General features: G+C 37.6%; 1 protein-coding gene across 2 annotated transcripts; it reads left to right on the top strand.

The window, feature by feature from the left end:
• Window positions 1-31: 31 nt before the first annotated feature.
• LOC131771116 (early endosome antigen 1) lies at window positions 32-25,981 on the top strand. 2 transcript variants are annotated; one of them, XM_059086870.2, is made up of 44 exons: window positions 32-191; window positions 299-349; window positions 1,741-1,845; window positions 2,357-2,455; window positions 3,739-4,059; window positions 4,178-4,244; window positions 4,726-4,832; window positions 5,737-5,823; window positions 6,216-6,274; window positions 6,760-6,900; window positions 6,995-7,057; window positions 7,156-7,261; window positions 7,491-7,577; window positions 7,777-7,859; window positions 8,376-8,469; window positions 8,826-8,879; window positions 9,806-9,907; window positions 9,989-10,117; window positions 10,660-10,794; window positions 12,937-13,065; window positions 13,823-13,957; window positions 14,091-14,189; window positions 14,920-15,009; window positions 15,264-15,323; window positions 15,729-15,836; window positions 17,094-17,141; window positions 17,512-17,571; window positions 17,883-17,951; window positions 18,114-18,203; window positions 18,629-18,712; window positions 19,149-19,211; window positions 19,803-19,910; window positions 20,422-20,511; window positions 20,632-20,684; window positions 21,072-21,141; window positions 21,254-21,349; window positions 21,930-22,019; window positions 22,427-22,631; window positions 22,734-22,788; window positions 23,507-23,627; window positions 24,069-24,167; window positions 24,724-24,743; window positions 25,082-25,193; window positions 25,795-25,980. In XM_059086870.2, the coding sequence occupies exons 1-44, from the start codon at window positions 150-152 to the stop codon at window positions 25,828-25,830; spliced, it is 4,122 nt and encodes a 1,373-aa protein (XP_058942853.2). In that variant the 5' UTR covers window positions 32-149; the 3' UTR covers window positions 25,831-25,980. The 2 variants fall into 2 exon arrangements, with proteins under 2 accessions (XP_058942853.2, XP_066014831.1); XM_066158734.1 differs by lacking the exon at window positions 2,357-2,455 and having other exon boundaries at window positions 25,795-25,981.
• Window positions 25,982-26,767: the final 786 nt, after the last annotated feature.

A 26,767-nucleotide genomic window follows, 5' to 3' on the forward strand; every position in this document is an offset into this window, starting at 1 on the left:
CGGTTTTGCAAATTAACGGTAGCCACTATTTTGGATCCAAAAGGCCCCTCTACTAATTATCCACTAATTTTTACCCGTTTGATTCACAATTATTGAAAAATATATTTTGATTTTCTCATTAATTCCACGTTTATTGAAGGAAATCCAGGATGTTTAAACGCTGGCGTGATAAGAAAAAAGACAACGAACAGGTAGTAGTTTTTGATCAAGCATTCGATAGTGAGCTCGTTGGAGAGGTCACGACACGTACCTCAATATCAGCTTGAATGAAATTGCTTTCTTTTTTCACATTTCACAGCAAGAGAGTCCAGCGAATACAAAACAGGCTCAGTCTCCGAACGAAACCTCTGTAAGTGTGCGGTTTTCAGTTGTTTGATCAAACTTCTCTTTGATGTGATGGCACTTGAAAATGAAATTGGTCGATAGCGTGCACATGTACGTACGAGGAATTACCTCATTCGCGCGCGTCAACTGCAGTCGATCGAGGTCACACAATGAACTAGCACGTATGCATTTTCAATATGCATGTTCAGTTTACAAGAGTATGCCCGTGAAAATAATTTTTGATTTTTAATACGCCAGGTGTTAAGCTTGAGTTTGTAGTCCTTCTGAGACCGTCACGTCTTCAAACAATTAAGTGACATATATAGTGTCATATGTACTGTTGTACATATTATGTCTGCTAGACTTACTTGGATGCAGTTGGAAATCTAAGAGTACGTAGGGAATCAATATCCAAGCATTACGTTGAACGCAATACAGTTTATCGTATGTAAATTAAGCATTAAACTTGTTACAAATCATGAAGCTGTGTTACCACAATATTTTACGTCATGTAAGTTTGGTTTGTGACAGTTTTAATGCACGACAATGTATGCATTTTAAGAACTATTTGTGGTAAAATGAGTTTAAATATGATGATCATCAGCAATAAAAAATGCTTGAACAGTTTGCTCACATTAATGCATCTGCTCTTTCAGATGATAAAGAACATCATTTTTCTAGCAGACCATCAAATTGTATTAACTGTAGGGTCACAATCTCCTTTTTCCTGGAATGTGCTCTAGCTCTTATGGCTGGCAGCTTTTTCCTCCTGCTACCTGCCCTTTAATTTTTCAATACTCCTTCTCTCAGAATCTTTCAATCATTCTAACTTCATGACTGCTTTTACCAGGAAGTGAACCCCTCTGTCCACCATGTCATTATGAGGTGGTAAAATATTATCATTAGAATTTAAAAGTATCACAAGATAAAGTTGGATTTAAATTTGTTTGGGGGTTTTCAGGCTTTGTATGGGTTCTGGAAAACTTAAAAAGTCCTAGAACTTTATTTGATATTTTCTTGGACTGGAAAGTCTTGGAAAAAGACTATAGGTCCTTGAAAGTCCTGGAAATCTGCTCAACTCAAGTGACAAAGTTTTCAGAACTTATGTTTTAGAAATGTATGTGGACCTATAGGGAATTAATTTTACAATCTTGGAAATGAAAGAGTTTAAGGTGAAAATTTAAGTCCTGGAAGAATCAATCTGAGTCCTGGAAAAGTCCTGGAAAAGTCCTGGAACATTCCTTGAAATTTGTTTCTGATAAAGGGTACAAACCCAGGGTTGTGAAGAGCAGAGAATAGTCTGGTTTGCTTCCTAACATGCACTGATAACATGAAAAATTTAGTTTATTTCTTAGATTTACCCCTGTTGGTTTTGGTTTTGGTTAATTATAATTGTTATTTTGTTATCTTTGACAGGGGTTCATTTGTCCAGTATGTATGATCTCCTTCAACTCCCCAGAGGATCTTCAAGTACATTTTGAAACATCTCATGATGACAGTGAACCAGCACCAACTAGTGGGGTAAAAAATTATTCTCCAAGAAAAAAATTAAAAAAAAGCAATTAAGCAAATAGCAGCTGAATATCACAAAGGAAAAAGGTTTTTTGTCATTACCAGATCCTGATTTAATTGTTTACTTGATAATTTTTGACACAGCTCAATCTTTTGACATGCATGGTACTTAAATCCATGCTACAAACTCAAAACACAACAGGCATGTCATGCATTTTGACTTAAATTCTGTTGACAATGTGATACTAGAACCAATTAAGATGAAATTAGAATTAATTGGGAATTAATTTTATTTGATTATAGTTCATTGCTTCTCTCCCAAACCTTGTCTGTACATAAATAACCTGTTTTTTTTAATTTCTTCCATTGTCACATAGTCTGGCACTAGGTAGTAAGGAGGATAAATAAAATCTTAAGCTGCTCTGATTGACTTTTAACTTTCTAATGAAAATAGCTTTTTTGCTTTTTTCATTGATTAGTTTTTTTTCCTTTGTTTTAATTTTTTTCTTAATGTAACCAGGATTTCATCTGTCCTCTATGTATGAAAAAATTCAATGGTCCAGGAGAATTACAGAGTCATTTTGATCAGGTTCATGAGACCCAAAATGATTCATCAGCAGTAAGTAATATACTTCTGGGTGAACAGTGAATCTTATAACACCAAGATATGATAAGAAATTCTCTCAACTAGCTGTTACATATCCCCTTGTAAAGTTACTTGGAGGAATTCTTGTTATATCAGCATAAAATCCTCCCGAAAGGGTTGCCTTTTCTTGTCACCTGTCTACTGGATGATACATCAACATTAATCCTTTCACTTCTAAGAGTGACCAAATCTTGATTTCTCCTTACAACATCTGTGTAATTTTTAGAAAAAAGGTAATGAGAAGGGAAAAAAATATCAATTAGGGGATAATGTTTGATTTACCTGAAAAAGTTAACCTTTTTCAACCTTACATCAGTATGCATTTTCCATACTGTTCTCTAGACATTTCTTAAATTGCTGATAAGGAAAATTTATTTAACAATCAAGAGATTCTTTAGTTTGTGATCATTTCCTTTATTCTCATGACCTTAATGTGTGATTCAGGGGTGATATGGTAAGGAGAAATTAGATACTTGTCACTCTTGTGGTTCAAAGGGTTATAGGGGAGATTATCACTAAGTACATATTATTAACTACAGTTGTTTGGCACAACTGGTACTGATTAGGCTAGCCAAAGGTTCTTCAACCAGATCTGCTGCTGTAAGATATAATCAGGGTTGTAGCTAAGAAATTACACATCCAGTTGAAATTTCAAGAGAGGCAGCTCAAAGGTGACATATGATTGTGCCCATTGTGCTTTACTGAGCAATTGTTAAGCAAAAATCCAGCTGGCCATTGCCTCTTTTTCATCCGCCAAATTTTGCTTGCAGCTAGAGCTTGGCAACAAGCCTGCACAATAAGTATATTGCCCCTTAAGTAAAAATATAGCCGAGAAACCAATTCATAGATTTCACCCACTTTTCAGTCTATGGGCTTGATAAAAGTGTTCATTATCTATAACTGCATCCCAAGTCATATGTGATCAGTAATATCTATTGGAGGGTGTAGCAGGTTATTGTTTTGAGCAACCCTTCACTTAATTCAAGATCCATCATTTGGAATTGAAAACTTATATTTTTAATGTGTAATTATCATTACTATTACTATAATTATTATTATTATTATTATTATTATTATTATTATTATTATTATTATTAATAGTAATTGTTGTAGTAGTGGCATTACTGGTTTTATTGTTTAATTCATGTTTAAAGGAAATATAGAAGAAGTGCATCTGAAGTGATATGTTGTCTTCCTAAAAAAACCAAAGCATATCTTCTTTATTATTTCCACTTATATGTATTCCAACCTCCTAGATAAAACCATCAGATGCACACTTGTCAAAAAGTTTACCTGCAGACACCACAAAAGTTTGGAACGAAAGACATGGGTCTTTGCTGTCATTTGATGAGGAGTTACCAGTTCCCAGAAAAGAGTCGGAAGTTTCTCGCTTGTCGAATCAGCTCAAAGAACTGGAGGATAAAACTCAAGAAATTATGTATCTACAGCAGGAGCTTAATGAGTTGAATGCTTCATTAAAAGAAGAAAAGTGGTACTCTGCCGCTTTGAAAGAAGAGGTTGACAAGATGACAAAAGAGAAGGTGGAATTGGAGGAAAAAGTCAGCTCACTAGAGATGGTTAGTGGTAACAAGTCAGCCTGTGGTTTTAGGCCAAAAACATACCCTGTATTTTATACACAGTAAGTGCATACATACACTTCTTTAATTTAAGATCTTGTTTTCATTTTTGTTCCAGGAGAAACAAACGTTGGAGAAGGATTCAGAAAGGAAGCTTATGGATGAAAAAGAAAACAGTGTTAAATGTAAGTACCAGTTTCTTGGTGGAAATTTTACAGTGGTTATATCTTTAAATTTTGCAGCCTATTTCAGTAGCTTGCCAATAACACCAAATTATGGTGTCTTAAAATTGTTTTTGTCTAATGCACAGTTTTATTAGGTTTTTTAATAACTTGTAACAATTGGGAACAGTTACCACTGATAACTGAAATGTTTGATAACTAAAAAGAGTTGCAAATGCATAAAGGGGTAACTGTCTAAAGAAACTGTGGTGCTGCATTGATGGGTGAGTATAACAGGGTAATTTGGTATTATCAACTAAGTTAATAATGTAAATTGGCCACCATAGAGTTTCAAAGCTGACATTTCGAGTGTTACCTCTTCATCAGAGTGGATGACGGAAAGGCTAATGCTTAAAATGTCAGCTTTGAAATTCAACTCAACTCAGTCAATGATACTAAATTACCCTAAAAAGAATTGCAGTTCATTTCTGATTTTGTTTTGCAGCCATGGCAGAGTTTGCACAGCTTAAAGTGGAGTTAGCCAAGGCACTAGAAGCACACACTGGAAGTCAGAGTGAACAGATGAACTTAGCACAGAGAACTTCACAACTGGTATGAATGCATATGAAAACTTAGCTTATGACAAGTCAAGTTGAACTTGACAGTTTATCTTAGTTTACAGATGGCTTAGTATTCTTCATCTCAAAATGGAAGATGTGAAATATTATGTTCAAATTTAAGGCTCATGTAACTCTAGCCTCTTTACTTTTAATTAGTTATAAAATAATGCCTCTTAGAGGTGATAAACATGTAACTTCTCCTTATAACATCCATACATTATCCAACAAACAGGTGATGAGAATACTCTGGGTAGAAGTTGTTATCTTGATCTCACTCCAAATTCTCCTAACAAATTTACTAGGAAATGTGTATCAGCTAGAGGGGAGAATTTATGGTCATACCTTGCGAGTTAAAGGGTAATAAATGCCCACAGCTCAGCTGCAATACTTGAAAAAGCCTGTAAATGGGCCCTTGTTTTTAGCATTGGTGCACTAGTGTATCTTTGATTGGAAGTTTGAGGCACTGAGTGAAGCAAAGAGGAGAGAATTCTGCAAGGGGTCTGGGTCGTTGGTTATATTTAAAAAAAGGGAATTACAATCAACATTAGTTAACCCCTCACACCCTAACATCAGTATACACTTTCTCCATACTGTTCTCTATACATTTCCTAGGATACTTACAAAGAGAATTTGTTTAACAATCAAGAGCTTCTTTAGTTGGTGATCATTTCCTTTATTCTCATGACCTCAATGTTTGTTTTAGGGGTGATACAGATGGGAGAAAATAGTTACCAATCACTCCTAGGGGTTAAAGGTGCAAACTTGAGCCAAGTTGAAATTACATTTATTTACCTACTCTTAACTGATCACCACAAAGTCTTAATTTTATCTCATAATATACTGAGATTATAAATATTATTCTGACAGTATCTAAGAGTATCTGCTTGTTATGATAGGCGACAGAAAATGCTGGACTTAAAGCAACTTTGGAAGAGGAAAAAAAGCAACAGAATGCTTATAGTGAAGAAATAAGCAGGTTGAAGGTGAGTCATATTTAGTACTTGTGGTATAAGTCAGGTACTGAGTTATTATATGTTGTTATACGACATGTGAAGGGTAACTCTTGGTTAGTTTATCACCATTCTAACAAAGCTGTGGGAAACATTTTTTGATTTGATTTCAAGAGAGCTAAAACAGTTATCAAAATTGCCGACAGTTTTCAGGGTTTTTGCTAGCTTTTTGAGTTGCTGAAGGCCTGTTCAATAAGAAAGTTCAATTTTTGTTTTTAACATTTGCAAGTCAGAGTCATTTACAAAAAAAGTTAAGTGGGTAGAATAAAGACTGAAGGCCTGGGCTTAAGGGCCTATAGGCTGGCCGCACCTCTGGCTTTTTCAGTTTACAAAGTGCATTTACTCCTTGCTTCATGTCTTTTCAGGATCAACTAGAAGATAAAACAAGACTCAATGAAAACTTAGAAAAACAGCTTTTGCAAAGGTATGTATTTCAAAAGAAAAGTGAAAAAAAAAATATTGCACATGTTTTGCTTAAACATCCATGTACTGAACCATCTGTCTGTTTGTCTACCTAACTGTCTGCTTGCCTACCTGCCTGTCTGTTTGTCAGTCTACATAATTATCTGTCTGCCGAACTGTCATTTCCCTCTGACAAAGGGCTAACACAAGAAACATCAGCCTTGAAACTATTTACAGTGGCCAATTTATGTTGTCAATTCAGTTGATAATTCCAAATTGCTATGCCTAACTGTCTGTAAGCCTGTCTGCCTAACTGTCTGCTTGTCTGTTTATCTGTCTAACCAACTGACTGACTTTTATGCTTCCTGTCCAACTATCCCTGGGATCTGGGACTGTAAATTTTCTTTCTTTAAATTTCTGTATACCTCCATTACTTTTGTTCCTTGAATTTATTTTTAAATGCAATACAACCATTCCTTTATGTCTTTCTCTTCACTTTCTCCAAAGACCCTCTGGAGATGAGGTAATCACTTTACAGAATCAGCTCTCTACTGCACAGCAACAAGTGGCATCCCTTCGGCAAGAAAAGGAAGAGGAACACAAATCATGGCAGGAAAAATTCAATGCAACCTTAATAGAAGTCAACAGGTGTGATCATCAGACTATTAAGGATAACAATGTGTTACTTGCTTCTTGTTTTCATCTACCTCTAACGGACAGCTTGTGATTTCATATTTTTCAGCTTACAAATGAAAGTAAAGGAACTTGAAGTTGAAAAAGCAGCAAAAATTGAACAAGTACAGAGGTAAATGAATTGTCAAGATGAGGAAAGTTATGTTAAAGAACAGTTTATTTTTTGTTTTGAAATATTTGACTTGTCAGTGATGTGACATGATTTGACAGCTTGCAGACAGCAGTAACAGCATCTACAGAAAACAGAAAGCAAGCTCAAGAACAGAACCAGGAACAACAACGTAATCTTATCAACCTTCAGCATGACCTCAGCCAGGTAGGAGCAAAGTTAGGCTACAGCACATGCTCCATAAATGATCATAGGGAAAGTAACAATTATCAAACTAAGAGAGCACAACTTCCAAATGATTAATATGAAAAATTTCAAGTAAAAGAGAAATGAGAGTCTGAATTAATTTTTATTATTTACAGATTTCCAAGTTGGTTTTTGTATCTTGGTTGATATCAGTGATGACTTGAGCTGTTAAATGTTTTTACTTTTCCAGGCTAATGTTGTTCTGAAAGAGAGGGAAACATTCATTGAATATCTCCAAAAGCAGCTCAATGAGGCAAAAGGCAAACTAGATTCTGAGGTCAGTAATAGTTGCTTTTAAGCAGTGATTGCAAAATGCATCACTCAGCCTTTGAAAACGATGACCATCACTTGAAGACCCATCCAAAAACCACCTTATAAAGTTGAGTTCCCCACTGAATACTAATGTTATTAGTATTAATAATAGTTGTAGTAGTGGTATCATCATTATTGCCACTGATAGTGATTGCTCTCAACAGGTGACTTTAAAGGAAGAATCTAATCAACAAGTGCGAAACCTGCAAAACCAGTTGGAAGAAGAACAGAGACAAGCTCAAAACAGGTTTGTGACCATAACTGAAATTCTCCCAACAATATTGATAGATTTCCAAATCAAAAGGAAGTGAAAAGTGAGATAGAAATATGAACCACTGGATATGATTTGATAGTACAATAAATACAGTCCTCAGATTTGAAATTGAAACACTCTGTGGAGAATTCAAATTCACAACTTAGAGGTGAAATATTTCAAGAAGTTGTAAGCTAAGAAAATAATTTTTCTTTTAGTAACAATAAACTTATCTCAACCTTTTAATCCCCACGAGTGACGAAGATAGAATTTCTCCTTACAACATCCATATAATATCAAACAGACAGGTGATTAGAATAAAGAATAACATCAATCAGGAGACTGTTATTTGATTCAATACCAAATTCTCAGAACCAACATCATGAGAAATGTATGGCAGACAGTAAGGAGAATTACTAATAGATCTGGGAGTGAAAGGGTTAAGGCAGCCTAAAATCCCTTTCGGGTGTAAGACTGTCTGTTGGTTCTGTTATATTTCTTTGTATGTAGGGAACTATCGATTAAAGATCTTGAAAGCAGTCTCCAACAAAAGAAGGATGATATCGCAAGATTTGAAGAAGAAAGGACGGACCTCATTGCTAAGGTATATTACACATAAAGTCAGCACTTGACCGGTAGATTATTCCTGTTTCCATAACATAAAACTACTGAGAGTATTTTTGCTCCAGAGCAGTTTTCAATTGTGTTCCAAAAGTAATCCAGGATTGTATTCAGTTGGTTTTCCTTTACTTCGCTCTGTGATTGGTCCAGAAAACTCGCGCCTCTCTCTCTCTCAGTCAATCATATACAAAATAAAAACCAATCACGTCTTGGTTGCCCCCGTTTTCCCGCGCTTTAGGCATAGTGGTTGGTTTTACTTTGAGTTCTCATTGGTTATTAAAGATATTTTCCTTTCTTCCGACTGGCTGTTGTGATAACTTTGGTTTTATTAACTTTCAGATTGAAGCTGGCGGTGGAGCTGAAACAGTGATAGAACAACTCAAACAAGAAAAGGTACATTTTGTACACGTACATCGGTATCATTTCCATGATTGTTAGTGTTCTTGGAAGTTGCGGCAAGTTTCACTAACTCCTTGCCCAAATTTTAAATTAATAACTTCTCTAATTGCACATTTTTTTTAACTTGAAAATTATCGACTGCACTACGTTGTGGGATTAAAACTAACATCTCATAACAGGATGAGAGAGATGGTATGTTTAAAGCTTTGTTGTTGAGAAGAGAAAGCTGTGATAAGTCCATCTATTTTCATCTATTTTGATTATTTAATGGTACTATAGACCTTAAAGACCCAGTTTCGACCAATATGCATTGCGTACGGCGTTGGCTATCGGGAGCCATTAACTTGATGTTAATTATTCCACAAGCTTTTGGAAAACAATGCAAGCCTCGCTCTCGTGAAAACTATGACAAAAACAGACGCGCGTAAAGCTTACTGGCAAATACTGGGTCTTTACTATGAGTCTCCTTTAGCTCAGTGGTAGAGCATCTGAAGAACTAGTCAAAAGGTCGAAAGATCCACTCCTGTTAGGAGCACTCGGAGTTCCTTTTCTCCAGGGATGCCTGCGTTATTCACTGACTTACATCACCGTTCACTTATATTCTAGTTGTTCACCACAATTTTGAAACTGCTGATCTCTGTAGTGTACAGTTTGATTGTTATATACGAAATCTCACGTGTGACATTGCTCACTATCAAGTTATCTTTGGGTTAGTGGTAGAGCGTTAGAGTGCAGTGCAAAATTCATAAGATCTGGCGTTTGATTGCCTTTAGGAAACGCATTTTTTTTCTTTAATTTCACGCGCGTTACAAAATAAATCGCCGACATGTCTTCCTCGATGCAAACTCTCAGAATAAACAACAGGAAAATTTCCTTTGCTAATGGGAAAACTGATCCAGGAATAACATTTCTACTCGTAGGAAAGTTATCAGACCCGGCTTCAGCAGCTGGAAGCTACGCTTCAAACTCAAACACAAGAACATTCGAAGAAGATTGAGGAGATGCATAAGCAACAGAAAAAGGTTGGGTAGGCATTTCAGAAGATTACTTTAGCAATAAGTGTTTACTTGATGTATTTGTGTCCGTCGTTTATAATCGTACAGGTTGAGGAAGAGCTTGCGAAAGAAAAAGACAACACTGCTAAGCTTGAGAATACAGTGAGAGATCTTACATCACAGTGTACGATTTCGTTACAACAAACGGAGGAGTTCAGAAAAGAAGTGAAAGAGAAAGTGAGTACGATGAACTGTTTGATAGTAAAATGGCAGACTGACTGGTTTCATGGAAAGTTAAGTGGTCACGTTAGGTGTCCTCTTGTTAATACAAGACAGGAGCAAAGGCCTCACTTGTTACCAAAAGATGTTGTTAGAGCATGTTTACGACTGAGACTTGAGTGTTTCTGTCGATGTAGACAACCTCAGAAGATTGCGTCATGGTTGGTGTCTTCTGTGGTGCCAGTATCCTTGCAAAAAAAATTAAGGTCATTATCCTTTGTTTCACGATTTAGTCACTTTCGATGTGGATCGCAACGTTTAGACTGCTTAATTTTGGAAGTCGTCATTTGTCGAGGAGGTCGACAAATTACGCTTTTCCTTTTGAAGCATATTACCGTTCTTCGATGGGATTGGCGCATATAGTGCAGTTTGCAATCGAAACTTTGCGAATGACATCGGAGGTGACAACATCTCGAAAGAAACGATGTTACTTGAATATGAATAACCACAATATTTTCTACGATTTTAATTTAGCCCAACCATTCTTGTATTCTGTTCAGAGTGAAAGCCTCGTGGCTCTCGAAGCCGCCAAGGCCGCTGAAAAGTCTGTCCTGGATGAACAAGTAAGATCCTCTCAGGAGACTTTGCAGGAGAAGCTTAAGGAACTGAGTGCTCTTCAACAGCAGAATGTTAAGGTAGAATGAGTAGAAACCATAGTATGCGCTGGCTTTTGAGCAATGACAGAATTTGCGACGGCTTAACAATTAGCGCGCTGTTCTCTGGGTCGAGAGGTTTGGGTACGAGACCTGATCGGGTCTCTTTTGATGTGATGTCGGGTAGGATACTTTACTCAACAGTGCCTCTCTCGGCCCAGGTCCTGGTTGTTCGAAGGGTGGATAAGGCTATCCGTTGGATCACTCTCCTTGTAATGGAAGCACTGTACGATTTTGTTAACCCTTATCCGCTGGATAGCGTTATCCACTCTTTGAGCAACTGAGCTCTGGAGGAGTATACATGGGTACCGGCGAACTGTCATAGAAATCTGGGGGGGAGGGGTGGGTGATAACCTAGAATAGACTGCTATCCTATCCATGGACAGCAACAATATTCCAAGTCGCTTCGTGGTTGAAAAGCTGGGATTAGCTCTGGCTGGATGGGCCACTTGGAAAAAGTGCAACCGTTTTTGAAATGAAGTATTTGCATTGTGTCTATGATGTGGTTCAGTCTACCTCTCATAGATTGTCACTCCCTCACCCAGTGTAAAAAGTGTAGATATTGTAAGTATTGTATAGTATTAGAGTAAGCTAATTAATTTTAAAAATCGTAATGTAAATAGTGTAAGTACCCCATAATTTGTAGTGTAAGCTAGTTAAAAAAAAAAAACCTTTTGTAAGTAGTCGACCTTTAACGTGAGTATCGATAAGTATAAATGACAAGAGGGGTAGTACTGTAAGTAACGTAAGCATTGCAAGGCTGTGCTCTAGCGGCGCCCGGTCGCCTCAGGCGACTAACATTTGGTCTCGGGCGACTGAAAAAGAAAAGTGGTCGCCCGTCCGGGCGCATAGATTTCGGCTTGTGTGAAAACTCGAAACGAAACCAGCAAACGTATAGAAACGGAACGGAACGGAACGAAACAAAAAGAAACTCCATCGTGCTCCCCGGCTCCCGCTAGCCCGAAAAGCAGTTTCAACAGTGGAGCGCGTGATTAATAAAACGAAACCGTTCTTGATGCAAATTTGTGTTTATTTAATTAGCTTCGTCCGTGGCATGCAAGATGTTTATCAGCACCATATTTGGCGACTTGCTCTCAATTGTGATCATTCGATCAAAATTTGACGAAAATGAAACTTTAATATAAGAACCCTTTTGTTTCGAAACCTATTTTAGTGATCTTCAAAGAAATTTTCTTAGCGGTTTTAACATGTATGTGGTTAATTTATAACAGAATTTCATGATATCACAAGTTCGCCAAAATAGAGTACGTGACTGCTAAATATAGTAACTCGCTTCGCCGCCCGTGCCCGGTGAAGCGAATATTGAACGAGAGAGATTAAAGATGAAACTGTTTGGCAATTCTGCGGATTCCCTGGAACTGTAAGAAGTATACAACGCTACTCTTTCAAAACGTCACGGATTAATAAAGATTGTCATTCAGCAATGGTTTCCTCGGCCGGAAGTCGCACAAACTTGCAATCAAGTTTTAATTAAACATCCTATCAATGGTTTCGTCTACTTTCTGAAAATTTTAACTTTCTTGCAAATAGTAAGTTGCAATGACGAAGGCTTCCCGATTCACTGTAACTTTCTCTAATGAGAGCTAGATAAACTTTGAAGTCCATCCATGAATCAAAATCTTTGAATAAGGATTTTTTATTGTTAATTATTAACTGATTCAACTATAAAATGGATTATTAATTAATTAATAAATTCGGGCGACCAACCTGGAAGGCTGGGCGACCTACTTGTCATGGTTAGGCGCCCAAAGGGCACCCTGAAAATTTTCCTAGAGCACAGCCTTGATTGTTAGTATCGTAATTACTGTCAGTGATAAGATTACTGATAGTGTTAGTACAGTACTGACGTATGTAAGTTATAAGTTGATAAAGACATTTGTTTATTTAAAAAAAAACCTTTTTTAGTGGCTCATACCTTGACTCTGGCTCGAAAAGTGTGGCTTAAACCCATGAGTAAGGTCATTGTGTTGCATTCTTAGGCAAGACATTGGCGCAGTTGTAAAGCAGTTTATTTATACAAGTTATGCTGAGCATTCATTTGTAAGCTGTCGGTAATTCTGCTGGTGTCACTGGTAACATCTGATTCTCATATATTTTTGAAAGTTGAAAGAAGATTATGACAGCATAAGGGAAAGCCACACAAAACTTGAAATCCAAGTGAAGACCTCAGAAATGGAACTGGAAAATCATGCAAAAAGGGCAGCACAGCTTGAAGCTGAAGTGAAAGGAAAGGTATTGAATTATCCTATTATTTTTTCATTTGTTTGCGATATTTAAACAAGCAGGCCCAGTTTAGCTATAAAGCTGGTTGAAATTGCGGCCGGTGTAAACAATTTTAAGGTCAGACCACAACACAGGGAGCTACGTTCTCTCTGTTTTGCAACAAGTGTGTGGGTTCGTGAATGTTCCATTCTAACCAGTACTGTGAAGATGCAGGAGACATGGCCTATCATTTATTGTCCTCATCCGAGAAGACTAGAAAGTCCAATCTTTTGCAGATGTCATAGCAAAGGCAGCGTTATTTTGAGACCCTGAGTGTTGGTCCGGTTTGGGGCTTGAACCCTCCCCCACGACAGTACGGCGCTCTGTACGTGAGCTAACCAAACTTGCTAAGTAAGATAAGTTAAACTCCAGTCTGAGAGGTCTCATTTTTACCTATGAGTACAGAAAGCTGAATGGTGCCAATGTTTAAGGAAGGAATGTAAGTTCTCAGCTGCATTTCAGCCACGGGAATCAGAGGCTTGTGAACAGGCCCCCGCTGCAGGACGCTCGTCCCTTCGCCCGAGTTGGGGACCGTTTTGTCGGGGTCCAGCTCTGATAGTAATGAGTACTAGATTCTTTTGAGACCTCTCACGGCTCGCGTTGCTTAAGGTGTCATACTTTCCCGCGGGCAAAGACGCAATCGTGCCGAAGCACTTAAAATATGGGCCTGCTTGCTGGCTTGGGAATTGGTGGACATGTCTGGTGATTTTTTTTATTTTTTCTGTAGGTTGAGGTAATGACATTGCTACAACAAGAAAAAGCGTCAGAGAAAAGTTCCTTGGAAAAACAAATTGATGACGCGCAGCAATCCTTAAGCAAAAAGGAAAAAGAAATTTTGGTTTTAAGAGGAGAACTGCAACAGGTAATTGGCTTGATCTAACACTTCTAAATTAAAAAAAAAAAAGTTAAAAGTTGTGCATCATGATACAGACTTAAATTTTCAGACTCCATTCGCCATGTTCTGAAATAAATACCCATTTTTTTTAATTTTTAAGTATAAGGAAAAATCCGCAGAGAGTGTCAAATCTTTGGAGAATGAAAAGGAACAACTGTCATTGAATTTGACATCTACCAAGACTTTACTGGAAGAAAAGGTTTGTACTACGATAAGTCACAACAATTATAAAATGCAGAAGTCTCCACCGTTAACCATTAGACCGCGAAGAGTGACTAGCATCTAATTTCTCCTTACAATAACACCCCTGAATCACACATTAAGGTCATGAGAATAAAGGAAATGATCACCAACTAAAGAAGCTCTCGATTGTTAAACAAGTTCTCCTCGTCAGCACCTTAGGAAATGTGCAAATCACAGTATGGAGAATATGCATACTGATGTAAGGATGTAACGGGTAAAAGTATTTTAGTATAACACTGCACTGACTGTAGTGTGTAGGAGCGAGGGGGATGAAATATGATGACGTGTTCTGAGCAACAGCTGGGTGTGGATAGATGTTCCTCTGACTTTTTCTTCACTCTTTTCCATCCCTAACCCGTTACACCATAACATCAAGATGCATATTCTCTATACTGTTCTGCGTACATTTTGTAAGTTGCTGAAATAATTTGTTATAGCAATACAGAGCTTCTTTAGCCGGTGATCATGACCTTTGTTCTCGTAACCTGAATGTTTGCTTCAGGGGTGATACCGTGGGGCGAAATTAGATGCTTGTCACTCTCAAGGGCCATGTCTAATCTCAAGCAGTGTCTGGGTTTGAAATTGCGCGTCGACGCCGGAAAATGGCGTGTAATATTTTAAGCAGGTTATAGTTTACTTCGCACATTTTACTAAAGACTTTTTTCTTTTTTTTTTTTTTTGACCAGGAAAAACTTCTCTCCAATTTGGGATCTGAACAGCAGGATGCAAGAAAGGAAATAATTTCGTTAAAAGAGCAGTTAGCGTCTACTTCACAAGTAAGTTTAGGCGAAAGCAGTTCTTTGTTCTGTTACCCTCACATTTCATTTTTGTTCTCAAAAATTAGGTTCTACTTACAGCTTGATTTAAAGAACTTACTTAAGCAGTTTTCAATTGGGTGTCGAAAAGCAAAACCAAAGTGATCTCAGTAACCAATCGCTCTGTCGAAATGGAACATCTTTTCCATGTCAATGCATTGCGTTCGGCAGAAACGATTTACTTTATTGATTGTTGCTTTCGTTACGTTTCACAGTCCCTCAAGGAGAAGACCGATCAGATGGAAAGTACGAATAAACAATACGTGCAAGAAAAGGTCAGCTTAAATATGTTTTTTAGTATTTTTGCTCCGCTCCTAACATGTGACTTCGTAGCTCAATTGGTGGTAGCACCCTACTAGTATTAGGGGAGGGGGGACGGGATGAGTTGATCGCCGACAAAACCTTAATTACTCCAGATTTCTTAAATTTAATGACTTCATTGGAAGTAAACTTGTAAGGTTCAATTCGGCAATTTTCTTGGGGGGGGGGGGAGGGGGAGGAGGAAAAATAAGTTTTCCATGAAAGTATTCATCAATAAGAAACAAATGCTCTGTTTTTAAATCATAAGTTTGAGCCTTTTTTGCGGCAATATACCAAGGTAAGGAAAGCTAACGGTTACCACCAATGAAATGAAACCTCTCAATGTGTCTGCTGACTGTGTGTTTTTTTTTTGTTGATAGCAAACTTTAGAGGCTAAACTGTCAGAATTGGATGCGTCCAGCAAGAACCAAGTTTCAGAGTTGATGGGAACGCTAAAGAATGTCAAGGAGAAGTTAAAAGAAAAAGAGGTATTAGGACAACTTATATGAAATGAAGCACAGACCTAAAGACGCTTGTAGCGCTTATCGTTAAAGTTTCTTATCGCATTACCCATTTTTCGCATAAATGACATTCGAAACTAACCGTAACTTTTTCTTTTAAAATTTGTAAATGGGTTCAATTAACCCCTTACACCTTAACATCAGTATGCATATTCTCCATACAATTCTTTATACATTTCCTAAGGTGCTGACAAGGAGAATTTGTTTACCGATCAAAAGCTTCTTTAGTTGGTGATCATCTCCTTTATTCTCATGACCTTAATCTTTCATTCAGAGGTGATACTGTAGGGAGAAATTAGATGCTAGTCTCTTAAGGTTTAAAGGGTTAAAGTAAAGTGGAAAACCTCTAAATGCCTGCCGTTAGTGACCAGCCCTTATTTATCACTTGGGGGAGGGGAAAGGGGGGTCGGAGGATTTTCGAGGGGATCACGTGGTTTTCAGGGGAACCGGAGGAGGATCAGTCGTCGCTAACATATAATGGGGAAACTATAGAAAATTGACTTGCAATTGGGGAGGGGGGAATCCATAAATGAATTCTGTGAAACAACCGAACTGTTACCCCTTTTCGCCCTTCCTTCCCCGCCTTCCCAGGAGGAGACGTCATTCCATCTAGCGAGAGGAGGTAAACCTCTTGAAATGTAATTTCTGACGTTTGAGTGACATGGGAACGAATTAGTCAGAAATTAATATTCTGACGGCACGTTGAAGAGGTTCGCATGGCATCACGGTAGTTTCGGATTATTTAAGCGTTTCACGGGGAAAATTAAGTCATTCTACGTCGGTCAGTCTTAGGTTTGACCACTTTCTTTTTTTTATTTAATGTAATTTTGTTTTACAACTCTCTGTAAAATATCACTGTTTTCATCGAATTTTCTGTGTGATTAGAAGTGTAACTAGGTTTATTTTAGTTACCTTTCCACGGGGTACAGTGCTGCTGCATTAGATGAGGAATACGTTTCCACATATTTTTTGAACACTTGTAAAGAGTGGTTTTTTAGTGGTTTTTCGTATTTGGCGTAGCACAGCCTACTTTAGTATAACCCTTCAGTTTCAGTGAATACTTGCAGTACATTGCAGATTGCAGTAGGATGTGTAGACTACAAGACTATCTGACTCATCCTAAATAAACTTTCACATTGAATATCTCGCCTGAGTGTAGTCAGAATCCTCACACCTCGGCAACGGGGTAACCTTCGCCAAGCGTAATTGTGTATTTGTTTTCAGGAAATGTGCAACAAGCAAGTCGAAGAATGTCAACAGCTTCAGTCAAAGGTTGGCCCTATGTCATCATGAACCAGCTTTATCTAAAGTTCAACGTGCAAATTTCCCTTACTTGCTTCTTTTAATGTTAGTGGTGAGAACTCTGTGCTCAATCAAGAAAAATAATCTTGCACTAATGGTGGTCGATTTTTTTTTTCCGCTAAAAGTGTAAAGCATACTATTTTTAACAAATAGAAATCATCCATTTTTTTTGGAAGAGAGGAAAAGGAGCATGTGTGTTTCCAATCTTATACTGATTAAATTTCACTGATAATGGGTTAAAATAACTTCCTGAGGACTTTGCTTTTTATTGTTACAATAGAATATTATGAAGAGGTTTGTGTAGAAAATATGACTGAATTCTTATTACTTTCTTTATCAGATTCAACAAGTTGAGCAGGAAAAATCTTCCGTCCAGGAAGCCATGACAGAACTTGGGAAGGTTCGTTTGTTTTGCCTTAACCACCCTCTTAACTCCTAGAAGTGATAAACATACAACTTCTCCCTATAATATCCACACATTATCCAGCAAAATCGTAATGAGAATACTCAAACTTATCAGGTAGAGGTTGTTATCTTGATCTAAAGCTTCATTCTCGTAACTAATGAACAAGGAAATGTGTAGCAGCAAGAGGGGAGAATTAACAATCAGATCTTGGGTGTTGAAGGGTTAATGAAGTCAATTCTGTGTTTTTTTTTTTCATTTTGTTTCCTCTACGAATTAACTGTTATGTTATTTTTGTTTTGCATCAGACTCATCACGAACGGATTATAGTTCTAGAGAGTGAGTTTAGTGCCAAGGAATCAAAACTACATGAGCAGGTAAAAATTACATGAATGTATAATTTGTCATTTAATCTTAAAACATCCATTCTAAAACATTCGCGATTACCACGTATTTCATGGATGAGAATTGGGTGTAAGTAGTTTTAAGCAATAGAAATTCATAGTTTGACACAAATTTTTTTTTTTGGTTTGGAAAAGATTGCTGAAAAAGAAAAAATTGCCGGTGAACTGCAGAAATCTCTTGAGCAAAAGGAAGAACGAATGAACGGAATGCAAAGGAAAATCGAGGTATGTAATTAGGGGAGACATTTAAATCAGTCACAGGAGGTGATCAGAGTGGATGGATAAACGCATGAAGCTGTGAAAACTAAAGGGAATTCCTTGGAAGGACCCAAGCGCGAAAAAAACTTGTTTAACCAAGATGTCCTTTGAATTTATTTCACATCTGATTGGTCGACATTGTGGCGAAGAGCGTATGTTGGCCAATTAGAACATAGAGAAATGCAAGAAAACGGCATTGGCCACATTTCATAGGTTTAAATTTTGCAGCTAATTGGTTGAGAGAAATGCAAGGAAGTTTCCACTAAGGAGTGGAGAGGCTGAAGCATAAAATATTGAAAGGAGATACTTAGGTAATTTTCTGCGATGGCGACTATTGAAATATTTTTGGTTAAGTTTTTCCTGACGTATACTCTTTAAATCACCTATTGTAGGTTCTTGAGGAGGAGCTGAAAAAAGAATGCGAAAGCTGCAAAAACTATGAAGCTCAGCTATGTAAACTGCAAATTTCCTCCAAGGTAAACGGTCATGAACAACCCTTTACTCTGTAATGACAGACATAAGTTTTCTAATTGGTAAATTAGCATGGCTTTAAAACTCTTTGAAATTTCCTCTGGTATTATAGCTGAGTCAAGAAGTCAAGGGTTTAGCAAGGAAGAGACCAGTCCCCCCTCCCCTTTTTCTTAAGAAATTGTTACCCCCCATCTTCCTTAAGTGGAAACTTCTGCTTTCACTCTCGGAAGTAACTAAAGCAGAAATTTATCAGCCCTCTCACAACATCACACCCTGAAAATACGCCGCGATTTGCGCGTGACGTTAAGGAAGGGAATATCCCAAGCATCAGGCGGGGACAACATGACGGAAGAATTGCCTTATTACCTGCCTATGGCTTTTGTATTTAGTAATGTTCCCCAACATTCTCAAGCTAATTACGAAATTGCTCGTTTTTTTCAGGAGGCACAAGAAAAAATAGTTCGGCTTGAGAAGGAACAAGAAGACGCGCGAAGTGACATTAAGGTAATCTTTTACTTCCACACCCCCAACCCTCTCCCTAATTTTTACTGCCGCTCAACGCCTTGGTACAAATTTCTTTCTCTCTCCAGCCTTCCGCTGCCATAAAAACCAAAGATGGCGGTCATAATTTTCGCTAAGAAAATACTGAGCACTCGCTCCCCAAAATTATGCCTGCTTTGCTGGCTAGTTTTGGAAGTCAGGCATAAATGTTGTCTTGTGTTAGTTAGATGGAGTTTTAGACTTTGGGAAGTAGTTATCATGGAAACATTAGGCTCATTTAGTTCACGCAGTTCTCAAATCTTAAATACCCCATCCAGTGAGAATTGGCTTAGAACCAAAGTGAAGGTTTTTTATTGGAAATGATACAGTGTATAAAGCAGCTTCCGGGAACATACGAAATTCGATAGGAATTTCATTTTGTCATAAGGTGTGTCACTTCTTCAATCGTGTCAGAAACTGAAATCTCTCTAGGACATTCGCTTTTAATTATTATCGAAAAAAATTTAACGAAGTTTACCTTGCATAGCTTTAACGAGAGTTTCTTGTATTTTTGTATTTTTAAAACTTGACGGGTCGTGTATTTCTCTTTGTCAGGACCTTCAGAACCAAGTCACAGCTGGAGATGAAGAACTGGGACAATTCAAGAGACAGGCGGAGGAAATTGAGAGTAATTTGAGACAGACTGTAGAACAACTCAATGAAGTAAGTTTTCATCCAATGGTTTTAGAGCAATTTTTTATAAGTGTCCAAACTTATCCTAAAACCTTTTTGCGCTTTGTGATTGGTCTAGAAATCTGACAACATTCTCTCAACCAATCGGATGCAAAGTTAAAACAAATCGCGACTCGGTCACCCGCGTTTTCCCGCCTTTCAGTTAGTTTTTCCGTCTGCGTTTTCCTGCGGTTGACGCAGTGTGCTTGTACTCCGAGTTCTTATTTGGATGGGCTGTGATTTGGTTTTACGACACTCATATTATTACAAATTCTATTACTAGACGACATAACTTCCTTATAATAACACTATTCAGGCCGTGATGCAAGGTTGGTGATACGAATTCTCAATTACCCAGGAGTATCGAAAAAAAAAAGTCTTGCGGTGAATTTGTTAGAATCACTTAAACGTTCTCTCGCATTTGTGGAAGATTGTTGCGTTGCTTTTCTCTCCAGCCTTTTAAATAATTTTTTATTTTATTCTTTGCTTTTGCTCTTGTCAGGCTAAGAACGCCCTAGAAACTCAAGTGTTACATCTGGACGGCGACCTAATAGCTTCAAGACAACTGACACAGAAGACCAAAGAGGAAAGAGTATGTATTTTGAACTGTAATATAATGCTCTGCGAGTATATGTGAAAATTTTGCTTTTTATTTACGGTTTGGAGTTAATGTACCAGTGATAATATGACGTTTGGACCCATTATTCTGTAGGATTCCTTTGAGCAAGAATTAGAAAGTCAGAGAGATGCTCTCAATGAATTGAGGTAACAGCGACTACACCGCGTTTTTGAACATCTAGATGTAATAGTATCGCTATTTTCATTTTGAGCGAATTTCAATTGAGCATGTAGACCTAAGTTATTACGTCATCACGACAGCCAATCGGAACAAAGATAAATTTCACAAGGAGCCTATAAGAACTAACTGAGAACGGGGGTGACCAGTGCGCGATTGGGTTTAAGTTTTGTATCAGATTGCCTGAGAGAATGGCGTAAGTTTTCTAGACCAATCAGAGAGTAATATGAAGAAAACCAATGAGATACAAGATAACTTTCGACACTAAACGAGGGGCTGCCTACGGCTACTTTTTCTACTGCCGGTAGTAGCGTGTAGAAGACCCTCTGAAACTTTTGATTATATGTTTTCTCTAGAACTTCCTCACAAACAAAAATAGCGGAATTGGAGAAGAACGTTGCAGCTGAACAAGACGCAAAGGAGAAGGTAAAACAGTACAATTACCCATTCATGGCACGTGTAATATCATAAACTCCTTGCTTAGGTAATTAGAAATTTTTTTTGTTATTTTGAAAGAATGGCATGTTGTGATTTTCAGGCACTGCAAGAGGCTCAGGAAAAGCAACAACTCTTAATTAAACAGAAACTAGATCTCGAAAATAAGCTGGCTAACTCAGAAAAAGACTTACAAAAGGTAACGAGGTGAAGTTATTTGACTCTGAGTTTGTTTTGTTTTTTTACTTTCGTGCCCGTTTCAATACCTACCTAATATTCGCAGTAGGGAGAATTTGAATTGTTAAGTTGTTCACTCGTTTATCCGTGATGTGCTCTTTAAATAATTTATGTTGATGACTATGTATTCCCTAAAGTACTGGTTGGGGAAATTTGACGTTTAAGCTCCTAACTGGAGAATTTCAGGTGAACATGATGTTCTATAAACACTTACAGTCCTGGCCCCGGTTGTTCAAAGGTTGAATAACGCTATCCACTGGATAAAACTCTATCCAGTTGATAACGCTATACGTTTTGCTATCACTTATCTGCCGGATAGCGATTTATCTTTTGGATAGCGTTATCCGCCTTTTATACAACTGGGCCAAGGTATAAACGTAAAAATCTTTTAGCCGGTCTGCATACGAATTAATTTCTCTAACAAAGAGTACAGTTTTTGCTTTTGAGTAGCGCCATTCTAAAGATTTTACTTATGTTACGCAAACAGATTAAGGGCAACCTTCCTGACCGAATTTTGACCGAAATTCTTCTACTGTTTCCAGGCAATTGAAGAACATGAACAAACTAAAGAAGTCTCCAAACGAGTTCAGTTGTTATTGAAAGAGGAGACAGCCGCAGTTCAGACTAAGCTGGTGAGATGTTTTTCCTTTTTCTCCTTTTTTGGTATATTCTTTTCCTACTTCTTCAAGAAAGTGTAGAATAGATTCTATCGAAAAAGAGATCTCTTACTTGTCATTTTAAGCTTCTGCTGCAAGTCAAGTACTTCATACTCTAAATGTGTATTACGGGTAACCTTGGTAGCAGTTTTTTAGACGCTATTAATCCACACCCCCTCCCCTCCCCTCCCCTCCCCCCTTTTTATCGTTGACCGGCAAATGCAGTAAACGAGGAGGTCAAAATTAACATGCGTCTGTTCTTTTTCATTTGTCCGTTTTTTGGTTGTTTTCTAATTTCTTATTTGTTTCTTTCGTCTCTCGCTTTTTATTCTTTTCTGCGTTTTGTCATTTTTCCATTTTCCATTTCCGTATTCTGTCTCCAGGCAAACGAAACACAAGAACTTGAAGAACTTAAAAAGTCCAAAGAACAGATGGAAACGAGGCTCAACATTCAAATATCCTCTCTGAACGAAAACTTAGCGGCTGCGAGGACTGAGGCCGAGAAATTCCAACAGGAGACGAGAGAGGCTGGGGAGAAACTTGCAGATGCTGAAAAACGAAATGATGATTTACAGGGAGAAATAGCTGGTAAAGTTTTCTGTGATAAAAGTTTTTCTCGGGGTCTCCTTACTAGAAAGTTGTGACATATTGAGGATTAACCATTTTTTCTGATTTGTTCTTATTAATTAGTTTTGGAAGCAACTGTCCAAAATAACTTGGATGAAAGAAGAAAATTACTTGAGAGGTATGTAAAGCAGTAAAACTGAGACTGTTAGCGTGACCAATTGTCACGAAAGCGTCACGCAACGAATTGTGATTGTGTGACAAAATCAACGAGACCCTCACTACGTTTTTACGAATTCAAAGTGAACATAAGTTATCGTTTACCCTTCGACACCTAAGAGTGACTAGCATCTAATTTCTCCTTACAATTTTACCCCTGAATCGCACATTGTGGTAACGAGAATATAGGAAAAGACAACCAACTAAAGAAGCTATTGATCGTTAAATAGATACTCCTTGTCAGCACCCTTGGAAATGTATAGAGAACAGTATGGAGAATATCCATTCTGATGTTAGTAAGGAAAAAAGTGAGGCAAAAGTCAAAAGGAAGTCTATCAAGTAGGGAATAGAGAGCTGAGCAGAACACATCTTGCACCTTCCCCTCCCCTAACCCAACATTAACCCTAACTTGTTATCAATTGACTGTTGTTGGGTTAGGGGAGGGGTAGGGGTAGGGGTAGGGGTAGGTGGGCAGTTGCCCAGATACTGGTATTGATCCCACATCTTAAACTCGACAGATTGTTTTTCTTTAAGTGTGTGGCTGGTAATTGTTAAACAAGTTCTCCTTGTCAGCTCTTTAGTAAATATATACAGAACAGTTAAGAGAATATGTATACTGATGTAAGGATATAAAGGGTGAACAGAATGCATTGTCAACTCAACTCATCGTTCTTCTTTAGGTGTGTAGCTGGTGATGAGGCGATAGAAAAACAGAAAAAGGAAATTTCTGAGCTGAACAGAAAAGTTGAAAATGCGCAGGCAGCCATGATGGAATTGACACAAGAGAATCAGTCGTTACAGGTACACGGGGAAAGGAAGACTCTTCAGATGTAATGCATTTGATTTATGGCGTAGAAAATTTAGGATTAGTTTCTCTGACCGGGTAAGCCTGCATTGCTGGCGTCTTATTTAGTGCGAGTTAACGTCACACGCTCGCGATCGTTTATCCGACCGGTCACATTTGATTTAGATTAAGAGTGAACGATGGGGGGAGGGGGTGGGGAAAGGCTCTCGCACCTCTGATTTTCACCATAAAAATACTGAGTACTTTCTCGCTAAAATGATGCCTTTTCTGCAGGCTATGACCAAGTCGGCAGTGGTTTTGCTCATCAATGATCGATTGACAAATTCCTTCCGTCTTCATGATTGGTCACAAAGATAGTAAATCAAATAACAGAGTAGCTTTGCGTGAATTGTATGATTTCAAATGAGTTAATTATATTTACTTATTTATGTCCTCAGATAACAACAAATCAAAAGAACGCGAGACGGTGGGAAAGTGATAATGATGTTGCGGCCTGTAATGGCTGTGACAAACAGTTCTCCTTAAAAATTAGAAAGGTTGGTTTTCCTGTGCCCCTTCATTTCCCTTGATGTGTTTCACATGTTTCACGTTCTTGAAGAATGTCTTTCTTTTTCGACTTGAAATAGCCACTGTACCTATACTATGGAGGCAGACATTTTCTTTTGGTCCTTTTTCTTTACTTGAAATTGGCTACGAAGCATAAGATGTCAAAACTAAGTGAACGTGAACAATGCCGGCGTAACCCTTTTAAACTCTAAGAGGGCTCAGAATCTAACTTCTCCTCACTGTAATACTGCTTAAACATTCAATAAGATCATGAGAGTAAAGGAGATGATCGCCAACTTAAGAAGCTTTTATTGCTAAAAGAATTCTCCTTGTTAGTATCAAAGATAATGTATAGAGACGCGTATGGAGAATATGGATTTTGAGGTTAGGGTGTAAAGGGTTTAAAAAAAATAATAATAAAGTTTGTGTCGCACAAGAGCCTGTTATCACATCCTCTTAACCTCGATACAACACTTGCCTTTGTTTCTCTTAATTCATTTTGCATTTCTCCTTCACGATTCTCAATTTTACACTCCTTTTTTTCAGCACCACTGTAGAAATTGCGGGTGAGTTGACTTCATTTTCCGTATTTTCAGGGGATTTCAAACGTTACACTTTCTATATTGGTTGTTTTCGTTGTTTAGATTAAACCTTAAAACATGTAAGAGTGACTAGCATCTAATTTCTCCTCACAATATCATCCCTCGATCAAGCATTAAGGTCATGAGAATATAGGAAATGATCACCAACTAAAGAAGCTTTTGATAATTAAACAAATTCTCCTTGTCAGTATATTAGTAAATGTATAAAGAACAGTATGAAGAATGTGTATACTGATGTTAGGATGTAAAAGGTCAAAAAGAGAACTAACAAACTTGTTATTCTTGTTTTATTTCCTTCAAAGGTTAATTTACTGTAGTGACTGTACAGCAAAAAGTGCTCCACTGACGTCGAGCAAGAAGCCTGTAAGAGTGTGTGACAAATGCTTCGATGAAGTCACGTCAGGCACAGCTAAAGTAAGCTTGTTGATTGCGTGACATTTGAACAATAGAATGAACTTACACGACACCGAAGGGAATACTTTTGATTCACAAGTCAGGAAAAAGTCAGAAAAACAAATGAAATTATTCAAAATCGGGGAAAAGTCAGAGAATTTTACTCTGGTACAGGGAAAATTTACATCTTTGAAAAAAGTCAGGGAAAAGTGAAATTTCAAGTGAATATGATATCGTTCATCTTGTCTTGGCTTTCTTCAAGATGAGAAGTATAAAAACTTTCCTTTTATGTGATGTTGATCTTACTCATGTATTCGTTACTCATGGATTCGTTAGTAAGATTGTTCAGTTGGTAAGGGAAAGTTTTCGTTTGTTAGAGAAAACTCAGGAAAATTCGGGGAATTTCAAAATCTTATCACTGTAGTAACCATATGATGGTAGGAAATGGGGTTCAATCCTAGGTCGATAAGCATCCGCTGGTTCGAAAATGAGCCCACGCTTCTTACCCGCGCGAAGACTTGAGGCGAGGAACAGCAAAGGAAAACAGCTATACACGAAAATGAATTTTTAATATAAGTATGATCATGCCTTCAAATCTAACTTGAATTTTTGCACTTTTCAGTCTTATTCTCTAGGTCCAAACCAAGGCTTCAGCTAAGAAGACTTCTCAAGAGTAGATCTTAGTAGAAGAGATATATTTTTTCGCCAAGAAAGGACGTCACAATATGTATTTTGCATATCGGTGTATTTTTACCAAGGTATCATAAATGATAGAAATGGAGGTTATTCACTTTTACTATTGAGAACTTGGATCAATATCAGTATCTGGGCAACTGCCCACCTACCCCTCCCCTAACCCAACATTTAACCCTAGCTTGTTATCAATTGACTGTTGTTGAGTTCGGGGAGGGGTAGGTGGGCAGTTGCCCAGATACTGATATTGATCCGAGAACTTTACCTAAAAGGAAGGATGGAAAGTATAAAAAAATACATTTTGCATCGTATAAGAATTAATGAATGTATTTCCTTAGTTAGGACGAAAATGTGAATGTGGAGAAGTTTTTAAACGACTTAAATTGATTAATGACCATTAGTCTTTGTAAATATCAAAAAATGTTTGATATATAGGTGTTTTTTTTGTGGTGGTACTTATTATAAGATAAAACTGAGAGGTAAGGAACTTATTGAGCCCAAGTGATAAGATTTTCACTGCGAAAAGCTCAAAAATGTTAGCAGCATTTTTTTGTACGATGTTTCCAAATGCATTGTCAAGGTCGCTTTTTATGGTCTTCTATGTTTCTTTTAAAGAACTCAGAAGTTACCTCCTGATGGATGCAAGAGTAGTGAATTTGTGATGTGAGGCACGACAACTAGTTAGTTAAAGCGTGATAAAGTGCGTCTCGATTAAGTATCGTAAAACCAAAACCGAAGTCATTACAACAGCCAATCGGACGAAGGATAATATTTTAAGAGTCAATGAGAACTCAGAGTAAAAACTACCAAATTGCCTAAAAAATGGAAAATGCGGGCGACCAGGTTGTGATTGGTTTTAGTTTTGCATCTGGTTGGTTAAGGAGGTAACGCGAGTTTTCTGC

Source organism: Pocillopora verrucosa, chromosome 11 (genome assembly GCF_036669915.1).
Source record: "Pocillopora verrucosa isolate sample1 chromosome 11, ASM3666991v2, whole genome shotgun sequence".
Taxonomy (NCBI): Eukaryota; Metazoa; Cnidaria; class Anthozoa; order Scleractinia; family Pocilloporidae; genus Pocillopora; species Pocillopora verrucosa.